The following is a 25,063-nucleotide window of genomic DNA, read 5'->3' as shown; positions in this document are numbered from 1 at the left end:
ATTAATAAGTAGGAGAAACCGCAGCCTAAACGATTTTTCACAACCTGACAACCCAAATATCAATATTATAAATGACTGTATAACAGTGTATTAGTAATTGGTAATAAAGCAAATCGTTACAACATCTTTAAATCTAATGACTTATGAGTAATGCTGACGACTTGGTCGCCACAATATCCCCAAAATCTCCAAAGTGCATGTATATTTCAGTCGTTTTGCTCATTTGTAGAGGGCATTCCTCTGCAACCTCTTGAAACAGCCAGATGAGAATTCACCCTCTTCTCTTCAAATCTACCTGCAAGCTGTACACATCCTATTGGTCGGAACACACCGGTAATGGTGGGCGCTGCTTCTGATTGGTCTTTTTGGCTGTCATTCAAAGCCAGCGAACGCACTGGTTGGCTTACGTCTCCCGATCGAAGCAGCTGATTGGTCGAGATTTCCTCGGGTGGTTGCTTAGTTGACAAGCAAGTGGTGCTGATGCTGTGACAATGGGAGTCATCCAGATAAGCATCATCTGCACCGAGTGCGCTTAAAACGCGCTTGTGAGCGCACACGCTCAGCTGAGTGTAACGGGACGGAAAAAGCAGCTGGGTAGAAACACGGGGAGGAACCTCCAGCTGCTGCTCTCAAAGGGTAAGTTATCCCCAGAAAAAAACAACCTGACGAGCCGGGGGCGTCCAGTTAGCTGTGTGTGAGTGGGGGCTGGGGGACAGCTCTCAAGTGCGATGGTAGCAATACCGTTAATCCCACTGCAATCTAATTTTTAAAAGCTCCCCTAAGACAATGAGCACGCTCTGCAGAGCGCAGAGGACAGCGTGGCTCTTTAGATATGCGGCGGCTGTGAGGCAGCTGTGAGTCCACTCATCCCCTTGGTCGACTGCATTGCGGAGAGAGCGTGTCTCACTGTGTTTAATACTTCTTCCAACTGCCGTGAAATATACATCAATGCAGCTGCCACCGGGCTCATTTCAGCATCATACAGTGCTGAGCTTGTCATGTGTTCCCGCATCCCGAGCTTCCAGCGGGCTTTTCACGAACCGATCGTTCCTATGAATCCGATTTGGAAACTTACATTCACTTACGTTTAAGTACAGATATAAGCGCAATTCACAGCATCATCAGCGGCACATGCCTTTGCACAGATTCGCAGTGAGTTGCTGTGCATGCTGGGATTTGAAGTTTGTTTGATGTGTGTTCGGTGATTGCCTGCAGGTTTGCCTGTGTGTGTAGTTTACATACAGGTCATTGTGCTCATCACTACAGTCACTAGGAAGCCAGGTGTTTGTTTATATATTTATTTGTGTTGCTGTAACAATGCAGTGTTTACCTTCCTCTACTTCTCAGGTCTAGTTATGGGAACGTTCAGTCGACAGAAGTTTTTCCAGGAGCTTGCTCATGGCTGCCTGCTGCCTACAGCTCAGCAGGGCCTGGAGCAGGTGTGGCAGCTGCTGGTTATCTGCCTGCTGTGCCGGCTTCTCTGGATGTTAGGTAAGATTCCAGTTATTTTGCACTTAAACATCTCTAACTTTGTCACGCCGTGATTACCGATCTTTCTGCCTTGCTGTGTCAGGCCTCCCTTCTTATTTGAAACACCTGGGCACAGTGGCCGGAGGCTTCTACACTCTCTACCTGTTCTTTGAACTTCACATGATCTGGGTGGTCCTTCTCAGCCTTCTCTGCTACCTCTTCCTCTTCCTGTGCCGTCACTCTACCATCCGAGGCACCTTCCTCTCCATCACTGTGCTCATCTACCTGCTGTTGGGGTAAGAGAGTCCTCTTCTGATGCCTGACAGGCTCATTTGCACACATCAAGCGCGTGTTTGAAATGAACGCTTTAAAGTGAGGCATTGCAGTGAAAGCTTAATCTGCGGTAAGAGCCAAATCAAAAATGAGCCTATTCTTGTCCATTTTTATCAGAGAGTTGCACATGATGGACACAACCAACTGGCACAAGATGAGAGGTAGGTCAGGCATCTTTTCTGTAGGGAACAACATTTGACACCCAACCCAAAAGACCTGACAGGAAGCAATAATTCTCATTATTCTTCTTGCTCTATAGTCTCATAAATGCTTCCATTTTTGGAATACAGTGTATGTTCAAGTGCTGCTGCTGTCATCCAGGTTCTCAGATGGTTGTTGCCATGAAAGCCATCTCCCTGGCCTTCGATCTGGACAGAGGTGTTGTGACCAGTGTACCCTCGCCTATTGAGTTCATGGGCTATATTTACTTTGTGGGCACAGTCATCTTTGGTCCTTGGATCAGCTTCAACAGCTACAAGGAAGCTTTGGAAGGACGTAAGCTGGTAAGTATGATGCTGTAGTTCTAAAACATGAGATGAAAGTGGGGGTAAGGGCTATTTAACATTTATTCCATATGTTAACTGTTGAAATCTTTGGCTTTTCTTCTTCCTCAGAGCTTTGCGTGGCTTTTGAAAGTGTCTGTCAGCTGGGTAAAAAGCCAGATCTGCCTTGTTATTTCCAACTGCGTGGCACCATACCTCTTCCCTTATTTCATACCTGTCTATGGAGATAAGCTGCTGCGAAGGTGAGTGGAAAACAGAGATGTTTTGAAATCTAATCTAATCCTGTCTCTGAGTATATGTCATTTACTAATTCATACCATCTTTACTTACAGCAAAAAAAGGAGGAAGATCAGGTAACCAACTGTTCACCTTGGTAACATTGTAGACATGCTTTGCTCATATTTTATATTATTTTTTTATGTTTATTTTTTGTTTACCACTTGTACATCACCTTCATCTGCATGTATGCATCCACACCACTCCCCCCTTCTGTGCAGTCACATGCGTACCAAGGCATCCGTCTTACCCTCTCATTTACTACGACTGTTTCACCATATTGAAAACCGTGATGAGACGTACTGTAGAACATGACATCGCATGTCTATTGAACATTTATATGAATTTATTGTATCACTAACACTAACTACTTCTGCTTCTGTTTTCATTGTGTTCTTCCCAGAGGTACACCGGCAAAGTATGTTTTCAGTATTGTGAAATATTTCATTCATTAAGTTGGATGCCACCTGAAATTGGAATCTAATATCTGTCTGTTTCCTTTTCCTTTAATGTCGTTACACTAGGTGGTTGCTGGCATATGAGAACACAATGTCTTTCCACTTCAGCAACTATTTTGTTGGTTATTTGAGTGAGACTACCACTAGTCTGGCCGGGGCAGGCTTCACGGAGGAGAAAGAAAACCTCAAATGGTCAGAAACGCATGCATTATATTAACGTGAAGTTTGTTTCCTCTTTATTTGGATTTTTAAACAGGCCCCTGATGTTTTGACCTTATGTTTTGTAGGGACATTACTGTATCCAAGCCTCTGAATATAGAGTTTCCTCGGTCGATGGTGGAAGTGGTAACGTCGTGGAATCTACCCATGTCTCGCTTTCTGCACACCTGTGAGTTATAACTGTGACTTTTTCATTCTCATTATGAATGCAATGATAATAGCTCTGGTTAACACCTCTCGTCTCACAGATGTTTTTAAGAGCGCTCTCAAATTTGGGACTTTCTCTGCCATCATGGTTACATATACAGCCAGCGCCCTTCTGCATGTGAGTACTGGGCTAAATAAACAATTTTTATATGTCTGTGTAGATTGGTCTAATTCTAATGCTTATGTCTGATAGGGATTGAGTTTTCATCTGGGTGCAGTGTTAATATCTCTGGGGTTCATCACATACATTGAGCACGGTAAGAGTCTGCCTAATGTTGCATGTTTCTGCATTAGAACCTTTCCATTTAGAGAAGGTGCTTAGCTTTGCAGTAATGGGTAATTGCACCCACTATTACACACAGTTCTTCTACAATACCTTTTATAGTTGGGCAAATTCTTCCCCTGGCTTCATTTTAATGGTTTGGTTTTGTGTTTCAGTGTTGCGGAAGAGGCTTGCAACCATTTTTAATGCCTGTATACTGTCAAGGAAATGTCAGCCAAACTGCACTCACCAGAACAAAAAGGTAATGCGTGCTTTTCTGTTTCATCTTTTTCTGAGAGAATGAACTCCACTACTCTCGTTTATTATTAGCAACCAGCTCTACTTTAGGTGAATATGCTTTTTTGTTTCTTTTCTGAGAGCAAGATGAGAAAAGTAATAACATTCTCTATGCTAAATATGAATCTACAGCCAGGAAGCTAATATCTTAGCTTTGCAAAAAACACTGTTACCTCTAGAGAGAACTAATTAAAATTCATTTAACCACATGCATTTTTTCTACATGTTCAGATTTTTCAGTTATTTCATTTGTGCAAAATAGACATTGTACTGGCATTGCTGACACATTCTTTGAGAACAGGAGGCACTCATTGGGGTCTACCTAGTAGATGCTCTGGCCTAGTTAGCATTCAGAAAAAGTCTATTTTTGCCCTGCAGACGAGCAAGCATGTTATAATTTAACCCAATGAAATCTCACTTGGACTGATGCCTTATAAACAGTATTCCCTATACAGGCAATGCAACCAAAATAGATTCAAACACAAGAAATAGTCTAAGTGGTATACCTAATTTATTACTAAAGTAGTAAAGACCTCAGGTTACAATGCCAGGAAAATAAAAAAGATATACTGCTGCATTTAAAATGGAGCGCCCCAATTGGTCGTTACTGGTTAAACTGAACTGGTTAAACACATCAAGAGAAGTAAGAAGAAGGAAAATTACTTGTACTTTAAAGCTCCTGAATTATGGTGTAAAGTTGTCCGTAATATTAAATATTCATTGATAATAGTCTAAAAATCAAGGTTTAAGAATGTTTTTATGAGTTTTTAGTTAAAGACTCATGACAGGATGATTGAGAGACTAGGTTTCCATGAACCCCACACAGATTACAGTAGGAAATATACACTACGTATTGAATGAGGAATTTCTTTGCTCTAACATGATGCCTTGTCTGCCCCTCTGCAGGAGCTATGGGTGTATATGATTAACATAACATTCAGCGCTTTGGCAGTACTCCACCTGACGTACCTGGGCTCTGTGTTCAACTCCAGTGTGGACTACATGGAGGAGGATGAGGTACTGTGAGATAAGAGAGTACTGATCCCAGAGAGGAAACATGTAGAGTCTGATGTAGGAAATGGATAAAAAAGTATTTAAAATAATAAATGCAACTAAATAAGATATCATGTAAAAGGCAATGAAAAGCCATATACTATACTAAGTTATGAAACCTGCTGTGCAAATACTACACACAATATGTCCAGAAGTAAAGATACCAGTGGTGTCCTATTGAGGTAGAACTGTAACTTGTTGAGTCATGCTGAATTTGGAGACCACAACATGTTTGGAAGGGTGTAGGCGACTGTATTTATATACCCGGTTCTCATCAAATGTACAGCAAACTGTGAGCAGTGAACATGGTTCATGCTGTAAAGTAATGTAACCTTCACTGGATCCAATTTTCTTTCGTAGATGTATTTAAAAAGGGTAAATCATATTATATACTGTCATATTGAGCTTACATGGTATTACTGTCCGCTACAGGACGAAATCACCCATCATACCATTCAGAAGTGGTCAGAACTGAGCTGGACAAGCCACTGGGTCACGTTCGGATGCTGGATATTGTACCGCCTCATTCTCTAATAATACGAGACAGAGAAAAGGAGAAGGAAGCAATAACGTGAGATGTCCACTTCTGCACTGTGAGTTCATCCTGCGTCAGATCGATGAGAACAGAATCAACCTGTAGACAACAATAAGCCAACACGCAGTGTTCGGGTTGCACTGCATGCTCGCTGGGGGATTTATTATTCTAACCTGCTGGGGACTAGTTTTGATATCTGTGACACTCCTCCCCCCGTTTCTCCTTATCGCATCCTTTTTATCTGAGCCACAGTTGTCAAGCCCTCATGTTGTGACAGCAGTTGCTGATGTCACACTGTGAGCCACAATCAATACTTATCAGCATGGTGGAGATCGGCTGCTCATTTCGGTGGACACATGATAGAGCCCATTATCTAGGTTTCACTCTCCACTGTGACAGATGTCCTCCAGATGTGGTTTGGCTTCACCTCAAATGGGCTGTGGTTCACAGTCATGTTTTAGGTTTGAAAGATACATCTGGAAAGCTTCTGTAGTTTTTAGAAAGTCAACAAATCCCATAAAAAACAAAACCTCTTAATAGATCTTAACTCTCCTAGCCTCTCTGCTTGTGGTAATCTGCCCCAGGCCTAATCAGTGTAGGTAATACATAGTTAAACAATGTCCTAACACAACTGAGCACTGTTACTCGTGTTACAGTGCACTAGTTTCAGTGGCGAATTAATATACATTCAGTGCTCTAAGGAGTGTTTAAAGCAACCAAACGGTAAATGACAGGTTGATGTTCACGGCAATAAAGGAACATTTCACCTATTACACGTGGCTCATGGATACATGTTAGTCAGCAGTGAAGGTCTGGGACAGAAGAAGAAGCTTTATCAGGCTGTTGGTTTTGGTGTTTTCATGGGATTTGTTGTCAACATTGAATACAGTATATAGAATATTTTAACATGTATTATTTAATGGGGCTTGTCTCTTCAGCAAGAGTTTACCTTTGAATGAACAGAGCACATATTACGGTCATAAGCCAGATTTTTTTATTGTTGCCAATAATTATTTCCCTAATTGTAAATTTTAGATGAAGATAATTAATCAGCAAATCTACAAATAATTTTTTGTGGTGCAGTTTCCTAATGGCGTTTGTATTTTGTTTTGTGTGATAATTTCGGTTAAATTCAATTCTTTGCCTTTGCTTAGATGAGGTTTTATTAGTATTGGTGAAACATTTCAAACACTTTCTCTCTTCAGTATTGGAAATACAAGTTTAGAATCAGGGTATCACACATGTTACTGTACAAATATTTAAACCTCTCTTCCAATTTCATACCCTCACTCTCAAGAAGAAATTATACAGTAGAGTATATTCAGTATTTATCCTTAAGTACGTATTTTATTACACTGCTGCTTTTAATGATGCATTTATGTAACTGATGAAAGAATCTGTTTCAGATCGTGATCACATTTTGTCCGCATCTTTCTTAAACGTAGAGCGTCAAGGGATTTGCTTTTTGACCAAGGTATAGTCTTTTAGATTAGAGCCTGATTGTGTGTGCTCAGTCTCCACAGACCTAACACCACTCAGTCCAACATGTATTTGAAATTCTATTCTGATATTTCCTTTTTTTTCCCCTGTAAATGTGAACTCACTGATACACCTGTGATATTTTTATAAAATTTTACATGAAACCTGGTCGGCTGTCTTTGTTTGATTTATTGGAGTGGGGTGTGGAATATAGCTAAACATAGCATAAGTGTAAACAGAAATTAGATGCACACACAAAGTGCTGTAAGAAATTGTTCTTTATTTCAATCACCATTATTTACAATAAGAAAGTGTGGACTGTTGGACAGCCAATCATGATGCTGGGATGAGTAAGGGTAAGATTGCAAATGGGTGACCCCCCTGTTTTTATGCTCAAAGCAATGGTCCGGTTTAACCTGGAATCTATATCTGAGCATTCGATGAGCCGAAGGGGACAGAAGAAGGTTAGAGATGGGGGAAGGAACAGAGGTTGAACAACAGGTGGTGATGAATCAGATTCACATTCGGCCTCTGTGAGGGGTGAGCAGTATTGGTATTAGAAGGCCACACAATAGCCCAGACTGCAGGCTTAGGGGAGAAAGTGTGAAGAGGAGGGTAGGTGCACTCATCCCTGTCTGCCCCGAGGACCCCCATGTTTACGACGGCAGGACCCCAGCAGTGTCTCCAAAGCCATCTTCACGAATGCCTGGAAGTTACTGCTTCTCTCCCTTCGGCTGTCCTGCGAGTGGATGAAACACAGACAGATAGCTTCACTGGGGACACAGCGATCACAGTACTTCGTTGCCACAATGTGTGCCAGAGGAAGGGATTTTTTTTTTCTTTGCAGTTTTATAAACCAATGAAAGCTGGAAATGCGTTTTAACGTTGGAAATCTGTGCTCAGTGTTCATCCAAGGGGTTAAAAGAACATCCTGAAGATTCAGTCCATATATATACTTACCTCCTTGCTTCTTGTTATCATCTCCTTTCTGATCACCTTTCTTCGGCTGCTCTTTAGGACTCTGAGGTTGCTGTGAAATTAAAGCAAATATACAGAAAGTGAAGCAAAACTCATGAACGGATTCAGAAAAGAAAATTACAGCTTTGTGCTATAACTGTAATGACTGTCCTACCTTGGTGGTTGACTTCTTGTCCGACTTATTACCTGAAAATAGTGGAAATTTTTAGATGTATGGCAAACATAATTTTTGCTAGATACTAAATACTTTAATTGTGGTCTGTCATTTACCATGCAGCTTTTCATGGTCTTCAGATGAAGGTTAATATTTGTAGGTATATTTGTTAGTTTGTTTTTTTTTTTTTACTGAATTTTGGTTTAACGGTGCTTACCTTTCGTTCCTGGCATTTTGGCTGTGCTCCAGAGTCTGTGCTGTACTTTTGAGAATGCAGTGCTTAATGTGGTGTTCAACTCGGTCATTTATGGCCCGTGCTTGTGAATGGCTCTGTCAGTGGGGCCCCTTCGAGAAAGAGCGCCACGAACAAGCAAAGAGCCCTGTCAGCTGAGCAGCATGGCCCACAGCTCTGCAGGTCTTTGCTGAGCCAGGCGAAACCTCGGAGCTGACCTTGTAATACTGCCATTGTGAACCAACTGGAACTGTGTGTTCACCTATTGTCTGTGACAAGAAGCATTTTCATCATGTTCCTGGCTAGGTGATAGTTATCTTTTTTAATGTCAGCTGGGGCACAGATCACAGTTTTTTTATGTCGATCAACCAAAATGGAAAAAGTATAGTATTTTGTCTTTAGAAACCCTAATGAGAAAGTCTGTTTGTACATATGACTTCACCACATCACTTTTGAGAACTGTTTAAAAAGAAGCATCGCACCATAAGAGGATGATGATGGCGTTATCGAGTAATGCTCAATTTGGTTTCTTGGCATTTTTCAATGTGTTGACCACACAGCCTATGGTGTTAACTATTACTGGCATTTACAGTCAAACCCCCACATCATGCAAATACAAATGACATTGGTATTAGTTTGTGATTGTGTAGAACTTGGATAGCCTAATTAAAAACAGAATAAATGATTAACCATGAAACATTATTGACAGCCTGCAGTAAAAAAAAACGTCATTTTTTATCCTAGGAACATAAAATATTGTAAACAAGCTGTCTTCTTTCTATCGTTGTGCATATCATCACTCTGTGATCACAGAATAAACAGAGCTGCTGTGAATCATGCAGCTCCACATCATTACTGGGAGGATTCACGGTGTCACGTGACCCGACAGGAGAACGGCGATGGAGAAAAGCTAAGGAAGGTGAGCTGTTTCCAAATCCATTTGTCGCTGTTTCTCCTCCGTGTTAGCACAATGGCCGACCCATACGCACTGTAAAGTTCCTAACTGATAGACCAACTATATATGTCGACGAATGAAAGGACAGTGTGTTTTCTTCCGAGGACATGACATATGATGTTGTAGCTAACTTGCTAATTGTCAGCTAACGTCAGTGCTGCGACGATAGCTGCCAAGACGGCTGTGCTAACATTAGTGTTGTGTGACATTCACATGAATAAGTTCCCCGAGCCATTAGCTTTTAGTTTAGACTACTATAGACTATTTCTGTTTATTTGGATGATTATTATGTAATGATAAACTAGCATAACAAAGTTAATAGTTAACGTTAGCTCGTTAGGCTGTGCATCATGAGTGACTGTGGATGGGAGAGTGGGGGTGATGGGTTGTATGAGTGTAGCTATTCATGTTTAGATGAATAGCTACATATGCAGTGTCTACAGCTTTGTTTTAAGGTTACTAATATGTGGCTGGGTGTGGTGTATTGTGACAGGGATCTGCCCCGGCAGTGGCTTCCTCTTTACCCAGAGTGCTTGTGGAATGGCAGCAGTTTGGCAGCAGGTTTTGGCAGTGGACGCAAGGTAAGACTGAGTCAGGCCGCAGCCTTTTAATAGTTGGGACTGAAGCTATTCAGATGTGTAATTGCTTATGGATCACTTGTGAGTTATCATGTGTGCCCTGTCGCTTCTCTCTCCCCCCAGGTACAATGCTTACCGCACGCCTACGTTCCCACAGTTTCGAACTCAGTACATCCGCCGCCGCAGCCAGCTGCTCAGAGAGAACGCCAAGTGTGGCTTTGAGCCGGGGCTGCGCAGGCAGTACCTGAGGCTGCGCAGTCAGCTGCTGGCCCTGCGCTACGGGCCCCTGTCTGAGCAGAGCAGCTTCAGGGCCAGCAGTGTGCGCAGCTCCCGCACCACACTGGACCGCATGGAGGTCAGACCCAGAGAAACAGAACAGGAAAGGACAGGGAAAGTAGAAGAGAAAGAACGGAGGGAGGGGGTTGCCTCACTAATCTGGAAAACATTGGGAGTTGGGAGACATTTAAACATATACACTACAAAATATGAGAGGCTTCTTTATTTTATATCAGCAGCATAGCTAAACAACTCTTTGGTTGACTATGCATATTAAGCTGAGCAGCTTGGTTGAAAAGGCTGGGACTGCCCATGTAAATGTGCAGCATCTTTAGCTTAAAATCGCATGGTAATGTGAATAGCTAAGTATTTATTTATTGTTATTTAATTATTCTTTGTTATTGGCTTATTGGTGGACACAACTGTCTGTACATACACTCAGTCCTACAAGGTTCTTCTTCCTCTTTGGCTTTGCTCTCTCCTCTCCTCTTGGGTAGGACTTTGAGGAAGACCCTCGTGCCCAAGGGGCTCGTGGTCACCGCCGGTCCGTCAGCAGAGGCTCCTACCAGCTCCAGGCCCAGATGAACAGAGCCGTCTATGATGAGAGGTACTAGAGAAAATGCCACACACAGATTTTAAACTTTTGTCCAGCAATTGAACTCTCTCATATTTATTTTGCTGAGTTATTGCATTTTGTTAGATTTACTGCCTGTTATCCTCGTTTGGTTTCACTGAACAATTATCATATTGAGATTAATCATATTGAGTTGTCAGCTATAGGCAAAGGTTGTGAGGTGTCTTGTATTTATTATATGCTTATGTGGTTGTTGTTATTTCTGGCCGCAGGCCTCCGGGCAGTTTGGTGCCCACCTCTGTGGCAGAGGCCAGTCGTGCCATGGCAGGGGACACAACTTTGAGTGAAAACTATGCTTTTGCTGGCATGCACCACATATTTGACCAACATGTAGACTCTGCTGGTAAGTAAATTAAACTAGAAGTAATTTGTCAATATTAAGTATCAACATTAATTCACACTTGTCTTCCTCTCCTTGTTCTTTTAGTTCCACGGCTGCAGTTTGCAAATGATGACAAACACCTCCTTGCATGCTGCTCATTGGATGGCACCCTGTCTATCATGACGTTGTCCCCGCCTCCTGCCAGTGTGAAGGTGACCCTGAAAGGTCACGGAGGTCCTGTCACAGACTTTGCTTGGTCTCTCAGCAATGACATCATTGTGTCAACATCTCTGGATGGGACTCTGCGAATCTGGAACACTGAGGATGGTCGGTGCATCCGAGAGGTCCGAGACCCAGAATCCAGCGAGTTGCTCTGCTGCACTTTCCAGCCCATGAATAACAATCTGACTGTGGTGAGTCTCATTTCACGTCTTGTCATTCATATAATCTCAAGTCCTGATTCCTAGTGACATAAAAATCAATGAGAAAATGATGTAAGATTAGTTGAAAGGTTTCATGTGTACAGATCCCTGTCTAGCTACAAGTTTTTATTATAGAGAAAAAAACTTTGTATTTTTAAGAATATTCCATATATATTCCTTCTTACTTGTTGTTTTCTAAGATGTACTACTTGATAATATGTTTAGAGCAACAAAAGTCTACTGTCCTCAAGTCCTCATCTGCTGCCTGTTCTCATTTCTACTGGCCCACTCAAACATAAATGAAAATTGTTTCTCTAATTAAATGTTCAGTACATGCTTAATTACATTTATTTGCCAATAACAATGTGCAATCTAATCTAATTGAATCTCACACAGTTTGAAGAGAAGTGATGTACCATGTTTACCTGCTAGCATTTTTCATCATCAGTCTTTGGGCAGGTAGAAACAGACACTTGTATTAATCATTTTAGTAGTATAAGTTTAAATACATTTTAACTTGAGACTAGAGGCGAGTAGTTAGATAATTAATGTTTCCACTAAGACTTTTTCGCCATTGTCGCTATTCGTCCATCCGTGAGCTTATACTGCTGAACCCGTATTTACGTGTTGGCAGAGGACACAAAACGACCTTAGAGTCATGTGTTTATTTACACCGAAGCTCTTGACACTTGAAGGGCTCAGGAGGTTCAGATAAGCTGTAGTAATAAATGTCTCCTCCCTCCTGACCTACTACTACACCTCTTTCCTCTCTCCTCTGTCTTCTTTATTGCTCAGTGTCTTTTCTTTCCTTTACACTAACAAGGTACATGTACAGGGAAAAGTTGCACTGTTTATTTTTTAGGCAAGCAAAATAAAAAAGGATGTGTCTCTGCATTTGTCAGAAAGATGCTTTGGACAGCATCTGTCCAAAGTGTTGACTAATTTGTTTGGACATTTTTTGTGCACATCTGTGCAAGTAAAACAAATATTTTTGTTTTCATTCTCAGGTGTGAAGAAGTATTACACATTAGAAAAAAACACAATTTGTTGTGAAGCAATTTGAGCTCAAATTTTTACTTTGTGTGAACAAACATGTAGAAACAAATTTGTTTTAATTTACATCCTGAGTACATGGTTTCAATGTTTGCATAGGGTTTGTTAGCTATTCAGTACTACTACTGTCATAAACCTGCAACCTAAGTAATTACTATGAAATTATATTAACAGCAGTTTACAGAATGGGCTGTACAACACTGTTGATGTGTACCCCAACAGAAATGATTAATTCAATTTTGGTTTGCATGTCATATGGTATTTCTGCTGCCTTTAACCAAAGACCCTTTCAAAATAAAAGACTTTGCATTGGGCAAGGTAGGTAGGTCTACCTTGTTCCCTATACTAGTACTTATATGTCACAGTTTCACACTGTCCCAGTTGATCGTTTGTTTACAATGAACTGAGATTCGACACAGTCTTTATGTCTATTCTGAGACTTCAAAGGTCTCATTTGATATTAAATTTTTGTTTATAAAGGCAACGTGTCAAATGGGAAAATAACTATATTAAGAGTAGCGTGTAACACCTCATGAGACAAGGCATATACCACAGTACATTTCTGTGTGTATCAGTATGCTACCACACAATTGTACTGCAACATCTTTACATTTTCTATCTATAGCACAAGTGTTTGACATATGGTTAGTGTTGCTATGTTCGTATGCTGGTTTACCCACAAACCAAATGACAGATTGACTTTTGCTGGGTTTTTTCCCCTCTTAGTTCACAAGATGCTGTCGAATTAATTAATCATCTCACATCTTACTTTATTCAAAACATTGTTTCATGTTTGTGTGTGAGGTGTATTGACATTTTTGCAGGCTGATGAAAAATCTCCCATTAGTATCCTTTCATCCCATTCTCAGTAACTGCATGCATATTTACACTGTGGAGACATTGATTCAAGTCAGCTAAGTCAGTAAATGTCAGCTTTTGTAATTAAAACAAAAAGTGGTAAATGTCTTGGATAATTCTGATTCAAGTCTGCTTTTTTGATGGCAAATACTTTAATTGATGAACAGAATATAAAATGAAAGCAGAGTGGAGAACATTAATGTCCCTTTATGCCTCATTAAATGAAACATGAGGGAAATGCGTGTTTGTTTTTAACTGGCAGTCAGCACCAACGATAAAGAATGGTAGAGGGAGATTTTGGGTTCTCTGTGTTTAAAATGGGGTTTGTTTCACTACAGCAGCACTACAATGCTCTCATCTGCCTGAGGACAACAAGCTAGTCGATGACTTCGGTTGGGTGGTATATTGATATACAGTATGAACTCTAACATAAATAATGTGTAGTATAGCCCAAACACGTGGCACAAGGATGTTTCACGTTTTACAAAGATAAACGTACGGTGGTTTTCACTTGTCTGTCTGCAAAAGCACAGGCATTTTTTCCCCAGTCAGTTTCTCAGCTGCTTCCCTGTGGAAATAATGAAGGTCTTCACTTCCCAATCTGTGGTACAGGTGGGAAACAGCAAGCACCACCTGCAGGTGGTGAACATCTCCACTGGGAAGAAAGTGAAGGGGGGCTCCAGTAAGCTGACAGGCCGCGTGCTGTCTCTGTCCTTTGATGCTCCGGGTAGGATCCTTTGGGCGGGCGATGACAGGGGAAGCATCTTTTCCTTCCTCTTTGACATGGCCACAGGTATCGTCATAATAGTTCCACTTGGCAGAGGGATTCTGTGCACTGAATACTGTGTCTGGTTGTTGATGTGTCTCTGCCTGTCTCTGCTGTTGCTGCCTGCCACCCCTCCACAGGGAAGCTGACCAAAGCCAAGCGTCTGGTTGTGAGTGAAGGCAGCTCCATCTGCAGCATATCTGCTCGGTCCTGGATTAGCCGAGAGGCCAGAGACCCCTCCCTGCTGGTCAACGCGTGTGTCAATAAGCTGCTGCTGTACAGGTCAGTCTTTGAGGACAAGCCACTGTTTATTAATAGGCAGTTTTGTCTCTGCTGTGCAGAGAGAGGATTTAAAGCTGTAACATCTTCCTCGGTGTAACGTGTATGTGGAGATGTTTTTACACTGTTACATTGAATTTTAACAGGGTAGTGGACAACGAGGGCACACTACAGCTGAAGAGAAGCTTCCCTATCCAGCATGGTTCCCAGCTTGTTCATAGTATCTTCTGCCCCCTCATGTCTTTCAGACAGGGGGCATGTGTTGGTAAGACATCTCTGTGTTCTTCCGTTGTTATTTGACCACAATCCATTGCTGCAGCCTATTCAGTATTAGGGAAAAGCTGTGCATGGATTTGGATTTAAAAAACAAATTGGAAACCTTTCAGCAACCCTGTCACCTTTCTTGTCTTTATCTTGTGTGTATTATTCAGTAAATCTAATTTATGTTGAACTGTATGCATCTAACAAGGGATGTAGCATTTCAGAAATCACAGAGCTGTCTAATTAATGGAGGTTAAACAGAAATGTTTACATGGGGATAGGCTTAGGGTTAGGACACCGTGCTCCAAGCTTCACTTTGCCTGACTTTTCTCACCTTTTGTTATTTCTTGTGAAGAAAATTGTATTCAAGGCTTGTGTTTGAATTAACAGGTTTGAGTCTCCAATTAACTTTACTCACTCTCATTATACCTACAAAGGTCTTTGAAAGAAGTCATATTATGCATAATTTCATGTTTAAATTTTTAATCTGCAGCTCTGTTGAAAAAGTTTAGGGAAATTTACTAATCCAACAACAGCAGTTCCCCTTTTTCACCATCTTAAACTGTTGGTTTTAGCTCCTGTCTCTTTAAGTCCCCCCTCACCCAGAGCGCAGTCTCTTCTGATTGGCCAGCTTGTGAAAAGCTGCCAGTTGGCCGAGCAGAGCGGTGGAAAAATTTTCAACTAACCTGAGCGGGTGGGCACTACTGTTTAGTGAGTGGGCGTGTGGGCCTAAGATGGAGGTCCTTTTATAGACTGACAATGTTCGTATGAAAGGCTGTTAAGAAAGATTTTAAACAGTCCAGACAAAGTCTCAGGGAGCCTCTGGAAATTCTTGTGAAAATCTTGCGATTGAGATTCTTAATTTTTTCTTTTTGCATTTAGCGGTTGCTTTAAAATTTTGGTGTTAACAACAGTGACATTATAACTACAAATACTAAAGAGCATCACACATGCCCTTCAAGAGTGATTTGTTGATCTTCACTTGATAAAAATGTCAAAAGGACATGAAAAACAGTGAAGGCACCTGGAAAATCAATTTGAAACCAACAATATCTACAAATGGGAAAATTTTAAGTTGTATTATGCATACCCATAGTACATATGCAAGAGTTTACACTGTATTGTTGTCAAAGGAACAACTGTGTCTTCACGTTGTAGTGACAGCGTGAAGTCCTGAAGTGCTAATTTTCAATCCAGAATGAATTATGTTAATAAGACTTCATTTATTTATAAGGTTGTCCTTTTAGTTTCCCTCCACTTCCATCCCTTCTGATTTCCATCTGTTACAGTGACTGGCAGTGAGGACGGATGTGTCTACTTCTTCGACGTTGAACGCAACACCAAGGCGATAGTGAACAAGCTGCAGGGTCACGGGGGACCGGTGCTCGATGTCAGCTTCAACTGTGACGAGAGTTTACTGGCATCTGCCGATTCCACCGGCATGGTCATCATCTGGAGGCGGGAGCAAAAGTGACTGATCCACCGCTAAAATTCTTCCATCCACTGCATTAAAAGACCTGCGGCTCCGTAACCGTCCAATAACAAGTCTGTAGTTTTTCACTGGAATGTAACAGGCTGCATTAAACGTTCAATGTAATGAAACTCAAGTGCAATCAGATGTCTGTAGGTGGTATGGATGTCTTAGAAATTCAAAAGGGTGGGTTATGTGTGTCTGTTTGTGTGTGTCAGTACTCCTACAGCCGCAGCTGAGAAACTGCTTTTCAGCAAAGGGGGAAAAAAAAACACTACTCCCATGCATGTGTCATGGCTTACCTCTGACATGGAAGTGACTGAGTTGATATGAATAGGACACAATGTAATCTTCCTGCGAAACCAACACTTTGTATCACTCTGACAGGCCCTCTGGCATAGATCTAGTTCACTATTTATGTAACTGTTATTCAAGCAGTGTAATTAAGTGTAGTGAAACCACCGTATTTGCTTTCGATTCTGCAGTTGCCTGTTTGCATTTGAAATTGTATGCATGATATTTAATTCAGAACCCGTCGGTAGGCAGTTTGATCAAGACAAAAGACGTACAGGTGTGTTTTAAGTATGTTTGTACTTATTGGTGGGTGTGTGTGTGTGTGTGTGTGTGTGTGTGTGTGTGTGTGGGTGTGTGTGGGTGTGTGTGTCAGTTAATGCTGGTTCCCAATTCATATAATTTATTTAATGCACATACAGAATAAACTACTGTAACAGACATTTGGCTTTTTCTTCTTCGCAAAATGTATTATTTGAGTACCAGTGTAAAAAGCTTAATGTGACTGGGTGATCAAACCTGCAGTGGAGGAGAGTGTTAGTCACTGTGTGGGTCTTCAAGATACACACAGGGTTCCCTGTTAAACTTGTAAAAATGTACTGTTGCATGTGTTGCTGGGTATACATCTACAGCAATGTGTGTTTTTGAGCTCGTGAAAGATCTTATGTGATTTTTGTGGTGAAAAGTTATGTCCTCTAAGAAAAATTACCCTAATAGCATGTTATCGCCAATGATGCTGTTGTTAACTACGATGTAGATAGTTTCAAATACACAGCAGACATCAACAAATACGTAGATAGATGAACCTTATCAGCTTATGGTGATGTCTACTTATGACTGTTTTTTTGGTTGAGAATGCTTTATCATAAGGATTTTTTTTTTTAAGTATTCAGTATTTCATTAGAAGAACAGTCATAAAAGAAATAGTGTTGACATAGATAACAATCACGACTTCATGCTCCTACACATATAAAAATGTCTGTTTTCTCGGTCTAGACAAGCTATAAAAATGAAATTAGCATTGCGTTGTCAGACTAATGTACTGTATCGTGGCATTGCAAGACATTAGTCTCACATTGCCATCTCTACACTCTGAGTGCAGGAAGAGGAAATAAAAACATAATCGACTGGAATTTGTGGAAACATTAAAATAAAAAGAATCGGAGTGAAGCACAGTGTGAGCAGTAATCTTGAGCTGAATGTTTTGAGCATGAAGTACGATCCAGTGCTTTCAGACTGTTTCTTCTCAAGGTTGGTGAGGGTATTGTGATGTATAAATGTGGCTGTGTAGGAGTGAAGGCACAATGAATGGTTGCTGTCTGGGAAGGTCAGGACATGGCTTTGTTTAAAACAGCCAGGGTACTGTAAGTGCTGAGAAAAACACACCTGTCTGAGAGGGCAACGCTAAACTTCGTCTGTGTGAACCTTCAGAACATACAGCGGAGGATAACTTTTTGCAAATGAGTAAGACGAGCCTTTGTTGGGGGTGTATCTTGGAGAGAAGTGGGAAGAAAACTAAAAATAAGCACTTTAGAGAACTGTTCAACATCAGTACTGAGGAGACGGAGAGGCACAGTCGGATAGAACCTGTTAGACCTCGTCTATTTAGAGGATGTTCACACAGTGGATGCTGCTCACTATGGAAACATCTTTTCCATCAGGCACAGACAGCGCACAAATAAACACAATGGAAATTATCTCTCATTCAAATTCAAAATATAGGCAAATTGTTTATCGGGAGAATACACAATTGTTAGTTGGCTGGATTTCAATCAGGCCCTAATTAAGAGAAAAACATTTTTTACTTTCCACCCTTTCTATTTTGTTATATAATGCCAGAAGCATAATTTCTGTTCTATTATTGCTGCACATGTGGAATCCATGTGATTTGCTTTACCAGTGGGGAGAAAGAGATATTGAGTGTTTTATGTTCTTTATGTTGCATTGCCTGCAGGGGTGTTAACCCTTCGCAACAAATGAAACGATGGTTCATCCATATTTCTCTCCATAAGTACATTGTATGTGTATTTGAAAGAATTAAATTAGCTTTTATTGTCTTTTGACTTTCACCCTAAACCCAGTTCTTATTTTGTGCAAAAACAATTCACAGTACTTGAAATGACTTTACGGTGCCTACTTCTAGATCTGAGCTGAATTTCTAGGATATATCATATGATGTAATCACATAACAATGACATGTTTGGTTTGGTTTGAGCATCGATATCAATTTAAATGCACAGTACACATAAATGTTCTTGTAAATGTAAAGCAAGACTTGATAGGTAAAGTAAAGTAGAAAAATGGAGAGTTGAATTCCTACAAAATAAAAGCCTTTGCTATACACTCAAGGGTTTTGTTTCTGCAGCCTCACTTCTCCTATGGTGGCTAATGCAGTGTTAGCACAGATAGATTGAGAAAGATTGTATAATATTGTTTAGACATGTTTGTGATTGTACAACTCGTCTCTTTTGTGTTACTGTGACACTACTGTATGTTGGAACGACCATTAACCATTATCCTTTTAATTTCCATTTATAAGCATACATTATTAAGCCTTGAATAACAGTAACCTTTTCAGTTTATCACAAATCCAGCTTTTTTGTACACTACTTGCTCAAGACCTGATGTGTTGCATGCACTTTTTCCTAGGACATGTTATCCACAGGGATCCAACCACGTCATCACCCAGGCAGGTCAAAACTCAGAATGCATCAAAAGTAGAGTCTTTATTGATGAGAGGGCAAAAGAACCACCTCAGTTAAACTGTACAGTTACAGGATATCATCTCGCGAAAGGAATGCCAGACGTAAAAATTATGGACCTCAGTTCACTTTTCACTTTGTCTTGCCATATCAACATCTGTACAAGTTGTAATCCCAAGTCTTGAATCTATGAAATGCAGTGGAATGCATGCTAATACAGTATGCAGTGCAAGTGTCCACATTTAGAAAATTGACTGCACAAATATATCTATGCCTAACATACTGGAGGTCAGACATTTTGCGTTACATGAATCTTAATTTGGAGAGACAGCTTAATGTGGTCTAAGCCAGTTTCCATACATCAAACATCTCTGGGCTCATAACCAGACTGAAGACGTTTTTCTTTTTCTTTTTTCTTTTTCTCTTTTTTCTTTTTTTTTTTAAATTTCTTTTCTTTTTTTTTCTTTTTTTTGAACATACTGTGATCCAGACACTCAAATGCTGACATTTATGTTGAGGGGAAATATAAGAGGGTCTGGTAACATTCAAATTTCCTTCCCATTAAGTGCCACTTCATTTTTTAAAATATATTCTCATGAGAGCACAATAGTACTTTAAAAACATTCTCAAGATCATCGTTTGCAAAATAAATGCTCATTTGCTAATGACTTGTTTTTTTGTTTTTTGTTTTTTACACTGTAATTTACATTTGTAGTCATTACATCCTATGGCCTGTGTTGTCTAATTATTCCATCCCATTATTCAGTATCCATCTGTATTTCCCATTTGCTCGTACATTACCATTAAAAAGCAGACTACATTTTCACTTATGGCATTCCATTTAAGGGATACGTTTCCATATGATGACTGTTCAATTTTGCATGATTTTGAGACCACAAGATGAGGCTGCTTTCATATTGACTCAATATTACTGGAACCTACTCTATCATCATTATTTCTCTCTCTCTTTTTCCTTCCCTCCCTCCTCCCTCCTCTTTCTACCTCTTCCTCTCGCACACACATACGCACAAATGCTATATAAAAAGACACAAGCAGGAATATACATCCCTGTACAGTCTATACAATATGAAATCAAGTCATATTTCAAAATAGTGTCATCTGTTTAACATGTACTGTTTACAAATAAAGGAAAACAGGCAATTTTTTTATGATACAAAGAAACCTGACACGCCCTAAATCAAGTCCAAAAAATCAAGCATGTTAGGGGCTCCTCGGGTTCACAACAGCTATTGAAATGTATCCAAGGTTATTGGGTCCATTCGATATTCTGCAGTCTCCTTTGAATTACATGAAAAGGCGTCCAGGGTGGTCCATCAACCCATTCACACCCTTTGAATTCCTTGATGTGTTTCAGAGTTTGTAACGCTCTCATCAACACTTTCTATTCACAGTCTACAGCACATCTCTTCAAGGATTTCAACCTCCTGTGTGTCTGTTCTGTGCCTCATCTGACACAGAAACTAATTCTCAGTTGAAAGCTCTGGGGCGTGTCCCTCTGAAATAAGGCAACATTATTTTAAAATGGCAACTGTCACGCTTAGTAAGAGTTTTGATTGTTGTGGTCTTTCCTACTTAATAATCGAACTGTACATCATCAGAAATACAAACCGTCAAAGTGTAACCAGGGGCTTTTCTGTCGCCCTGTTCAAGCTTTTGCACCTGACACATTTAATGAAATATCAACATTCTTCATAACATGGCACTGTGCCTGTGTTTGCTGGCAAAATTCGAATTTTGCTGTGCAAAAACAACAAAACAGACACTGACACTTAACCAAGGTGCATTACATCACTTCTTCACGTCTATCCTCCACATTTCCCTTTAAAACCTCAAACATTCTCTCATCACATGATGCAGTAGGCCTCATCCTGGGGAAGGTGTTGTTTAGTCCTCCAGTAGGTGGGCAGGTGAGCTCTCAGCACTTTCCTCAGGTCCTCGTTGAGTAGGAGGCAGAAGATGGGGTTGACTCCGGCTTGGGCGAAGCTCATCCACACTGTAATGGAGAGGTACCTATGAGGGATGGTGCAGGACTTGACGAACACCCTCCAGAAACAGGCCACGATGTAGGGAGCCCAGAGGACCAGGAAGAGCAGAGTGATAGTGTAGAACATCCTGCCCAGCCTCCTCTCTGACCTCACCTCTTCCATCCCGAGCAGCCGCCGGTGTTGATTGTGTAAATTTTGCCTGATGCCCAACAGAGTGGGTGGCATGGGACCACGACCGAACCCCGCAATCCAGTTAGCTGCAGCTTGACCAGTGGCCCCTGGACCGTGGAAGGTCCAGTTCTGGCTGATAGCTGGCACTAGCTGGACAGGTTTCATCTTGCGGTGCCTGTACTCAAACAGCAGCAGCTTGGCGTAGAAACCGTGGGTGGCCAGGACCACCACAGCCAGCATCAGCATGAAGCCCAGAGTGTCGTTGGTCTTCAGGTAGCGGTGTTCAAAAATGCACTGATCCTCATCACGGATGAACTTGTATGTTCCCACATCAAAGACAGGTGGGAACGCCATGGCAACAGCCAGAGTCCACACCATGCAAATGATGGCGGCACAAGTCCATATGGTCATGCGTTTGGCATAGAATCGGTGGTGGGTGATGGCAAGGTAGCGGGTGACAGCGACACAAAACAGCATGAAGGCAGCGTGAAAGCAAAATAGCACAGCCATGAAAGCCACAACTTTACAACTCAAGGCACTGTAAGTCCAGGCCGAGCTGTTGTGGACGGACACCAGCACAAAGGGGAAGCAGGCGGCAGAGCGAACTGCATCGGCCAGGCACAGGTCCAGGAGAAAGAAGTATGGAGCCTTGTGAAGTGTCCTGTCTCGTAAGACCAGCAGAGAGACCAAGAGGTTTCCTACAAGGCTGACACAGATGATCAAGCCCAAGAAGACCAGCTTAAAGTAGGCAGACACATCTGTGGCAGAGACGCCTCCACTGTTGCCGCTGCCGTCACCGCTGCTGCTGCTGCTGCTGCTGCTGCCGCCTCTTGCCAGTCCACTCTGTGACGCCAGCACAGCCAGCAAGCTGCCAGGGCCGTCGATGGCAAAGCTCTGGTTAGCCATTCTATCACCTTCCACAGGAGCCTGCCTGGTTCGGCCCTTTCTAAACACCACTGGTCCTTCTACAGCCGTCGTCTCCCGCGGCTCTCTCGTCTTTACAAGGAGAGGCCGTGAGGATCTTTTCTACACGACAGACTCATCTTTCCTCTTTGTCCACAAGCTCGCCACCTGTGAACAGATAGAAATTGTGGAGCATGAAGAAAAAGGTGTCGGCGATTTGCTCTTTAGGTCTAAAACAGTCCACTGAACTGAAGCAAAACTATCTATTTAACAGCATGAATGTAGAAGTGCTGTGTTGGGCAACACAGTGGAAATCTCTGCCTTCCTGTTTCTCTAAGGCTGGGATCAGATCAGCAGCTCTACAGCATGCCAGCTCCTTGGCTCTCTCAGTAATTACCTTGCCCGTTGCTAAGATACAACAGCTCACATACTTTGTGCAAGTGTGGGTGTTTGAGTGAATGCATGGGGGTGTACAGGGGGATGGAGCAGACACAGTACAACCAACACCAGGCATGTCCAACAAACAGAGATGTTGTAAATGAGCAAAGAACATTTTCTGGTTTTTCTCTGCTGCTCTGTTCGTGTGTGTGTGTGTGTGTGTGTGTGTGTGTGTGTGTGTGAGCGTGACAGTCAGCTCAAGAGCAGAGGGTGTAATCTGTACCATTCACAGCACAGAACAAATATGAGAACATAGTGGCGAAGCAGGCAGCCATTTGGTTTTCACCGTAGGCCGATGTGGGAAGTGTGGATTTTTACTCAACAGGGGAAGAAAATGATCAATGTGATTAACGTAGTGTTGAAGGAGGGAACCTTAAGTAGGACTTGATTAAATATAACATGATTAAAAATGTGAACATTTCTGATCAGAGACCAAATCCGAGACACAAAGAAGCAGCTGGGAGGTGATAACAAAACATTAGCTGTGCTCGTCTGGGTGGGCCTAGTCTATGTAGGCCATGAAACACAGTGTGATCTGCTGTTAACTGTGCTGCTTGTTTTCTTCCATACATCACAGGCCTGTGCCACCTTGACAAATATCAATTCACCTAATTAGATGGATGTCATGTCAGCTCGGCCTCAAACATAGGCTGGAGTGGAAAAAACAGACGAACAGGTGTCAAAATCAGCTCAGCTGTGTGTTTTTGTGTTAGTGTGAGGGTGTGTGTGTGTGTGAGAGAGAGAGAGAGAGACATGATAACCTACCTTTCATCCTCTCATTTTTTTATTTATTTTTTTTTTTATTAATGAGGGATGGGGCTCTGTTCTTCTGTGATGGCAGAAACAAAAGAAAAAGAAAAAACAAAAAAACAAAAAAACAAAAGATAAATAAGATCCCCAATCGCCGTGTTTCACAGTTTGTTCAGTGGACAGAAAAAGCCATAAGAAAGCCTCATGCTCTTGCTGTGCTCTCGGTCTCAAACAACACCTGTTATGCATAAATCCATCGCAGGGAAATCGAACTGAGCAACATATAATAAACATAAGACGGCAGATGCTATCTAATAATAAGCAGCTGATCAAACAATCCGGGACGAAGCATCTGCTGTTAACACGTCTTTCAAAATACACATATACATATATTCACTGCCACCCCTTTTTTTTTTTTCCAGTTGCACGGAGGAGGATGTGTTCATTTGGTCTGAATATCATCCGAGAAACCGATTTAATGTTGCATCACGTCGAAGATGGGCTGCAATAAAAGAAAAAGGAGAGGAAAACATATGTTGTTCTCTTCCTATATCCAAATGATGTCAGATTTTCAGCGCTTATAATAACCCACCCACAAACGTAGCACAGGGAAAAAAGATCGCGCATCCCCTAAATGAATCGTCTTCCCATGAACAGTGGCCGGTGGCAGCAGAACAATCAGTCCACACAGCGCTCAGCCTCCGCTCGGCTCCTTCTCCCATCGCTCAGTCCAAACACGGCCGATGGATTTACCCACAACTGTTAGTATGCAGTCTTTGTGTTGCCGTCCGGCGACGGTGGACTACATTTTAATAGTCCCCAATAAAAGGCTTCATGGCAGAACAAATGCATTGCTGTTTTTTTTTTTTTTTTGTCATCCAGCGATGGATCGAGGAAATTCACATCGCACAAACGACGACAAATACCGATGGAAACAACCAGGACAACAACAACACGGCTGGATTAGGCGAATTATTCCTCAACAATCCCAATTATGGCTGCTTGAGAGGAGGCAGCTCGCACATTCGCGGAAAGCGTCGGTTTTATTCGGGGAGGAGAGAGAGAGAGAGAGAGAGAGAGAGAGAGAGAGAGAGAGAGAGAGACCTGTGCAGCTCTGAGGGCCACAACTTGAAAGTGATGTTTTATTCTAACCCTCTCATGTATGATGCGCCTGTTTTCTCCAGTGTGGACCGAGGAGCTCCAGCTGTCAACACACTGGAGGTTTCATTCCTTGGTGACAGTCCTGGGCTGGCTGGACCCAAACATGACACAGACAGGCCTGACAGGGCCGCAGCAAGGGATTCTGGGTCCTCCGGGGGGAATATTGGGGCCTCGTTTATAGATTGGATAACTACAAATCTACACGCCTGTAGTCGTTGTGTGTGGGAACATTAAATGATCCCAGCTCTCATGGCACCAAGGGTTTTAATGTACCTTTCCTTTTTCACTTTGTGCATCTGCAGCATGCACT

At 41.8% G+C, this 25,063-nt stretch overlaps 3 protein-coding genes across 3 annotated transcripts; 2 read left to right on the top strand and 1 right to left on the bottom strand.

Annotated features, from left to right (window-relative positions):
• The first annotated feature begins 585 nt into the window (after positions 1-585).
• Positions 586-5,626, top strand: LOC113166951 (protein-serine O-palmitoleoyltransferase porcupine). Its single transcript, XM_026367230.1, has 15 exons — positions 586-636; positions 1,348-1,491; positions 1,574-1,766; positions 1,921-1,964; positions 2,125-2,306; positions 2,418-2,548; positions 2,639-2,659; positions 2,986-3,000; positions 3,107-3,232; positions 3,328-3,428; positions 3,508-3,584; positions 3,660-3,723; positions 3,905-3,990; positions 4,932-5,042; positions 5,511-5,626. The coding sequence occupies exons 2-15, from the start codon at positions 1,356-1,358 to the stop codon at positions 5,610-5,612; spliced, it is 1,389 nt and encodes a 462-aa protein (XP_026223015.1). The 5' UTR covers positions 586-636; positions 1,348-1,355; the 3' UTR covers positions 5,613-5,626.
• Positions 5,627-9,297: 3,671 nt separating this feature from the next.
• wdr13 (WD repeat domain 13) lies at positions 9,298-16,968 on the top strand. Its single transcript, XM_026367226.1, has 10 exons — positions 9,298-9,375; positions 9,905-9,992; positions 10,113-10,344; positions 10,763-10,872; positions 11,112-11,242; positions 11,327-11,634; positions 14,167-14,347; positions 14,461-14,602; positions 14,746-14,864; positions 16,150-16,968. The coding sequence occupies exons 2-10, from the start codon at positions 9,952-9,954 to the stop codon at positions 16,332-16,334; spliced, it is 1,449 nt and encodes a 482-aa protein (XP_026223011.1). The 5' UTR covers positions 9,298-9,375; positions 9,905-9,951; the 3' UTR covers positions 16,335-16,968.
• Positions 16,969-19,340: 2,372 nt separating this feature from the next.
• On the bottom strand, positions 19,341-23,939 carry LOC113166961 (probable G-protein coupled receptor 173). The gene is made up of 2 exons (XM_026367242.1): positions 23,608-23,939; positions 19,341-22,572 (listed from the first exon to the last, which is right to left on the bottom strand). The coding sequence occupies exon 2, from the start codon at positions 22,405-22,407 to the stop codon at positions 21,190-21,192; it is 1,218 nt and encodes a 405-aa protein (XP_026223027.1). The 5' UTR covers positions 22,408-22,572; positions 23,608-23,939; the 3' UTR covers positions 19,341-21,189.
• Between the last annotated feature and the right edge of the window lie 1,124 nt (positions 23,940-25,063).

The sequence above is a fragment of the Anabas testudineus genome, chromosome 7 (genome assembly GCF_900324465.2).
Source record: "Anabas testudineus chromosome 7, fAnaTes1.2, whole genome shotgun sequence".
In the NCBI taxonomy this organism is placed as follows: Eukaryota; Metazoa; Chordata; class Actinopteri; order Anabantiformes; family Anabantidae; genus Anabas; species Anabas testudineus.
Note: the sequence above shows the minus strand (reverse complement) of the source record. Positions and strands in the feature narration are given on the sequence as shown.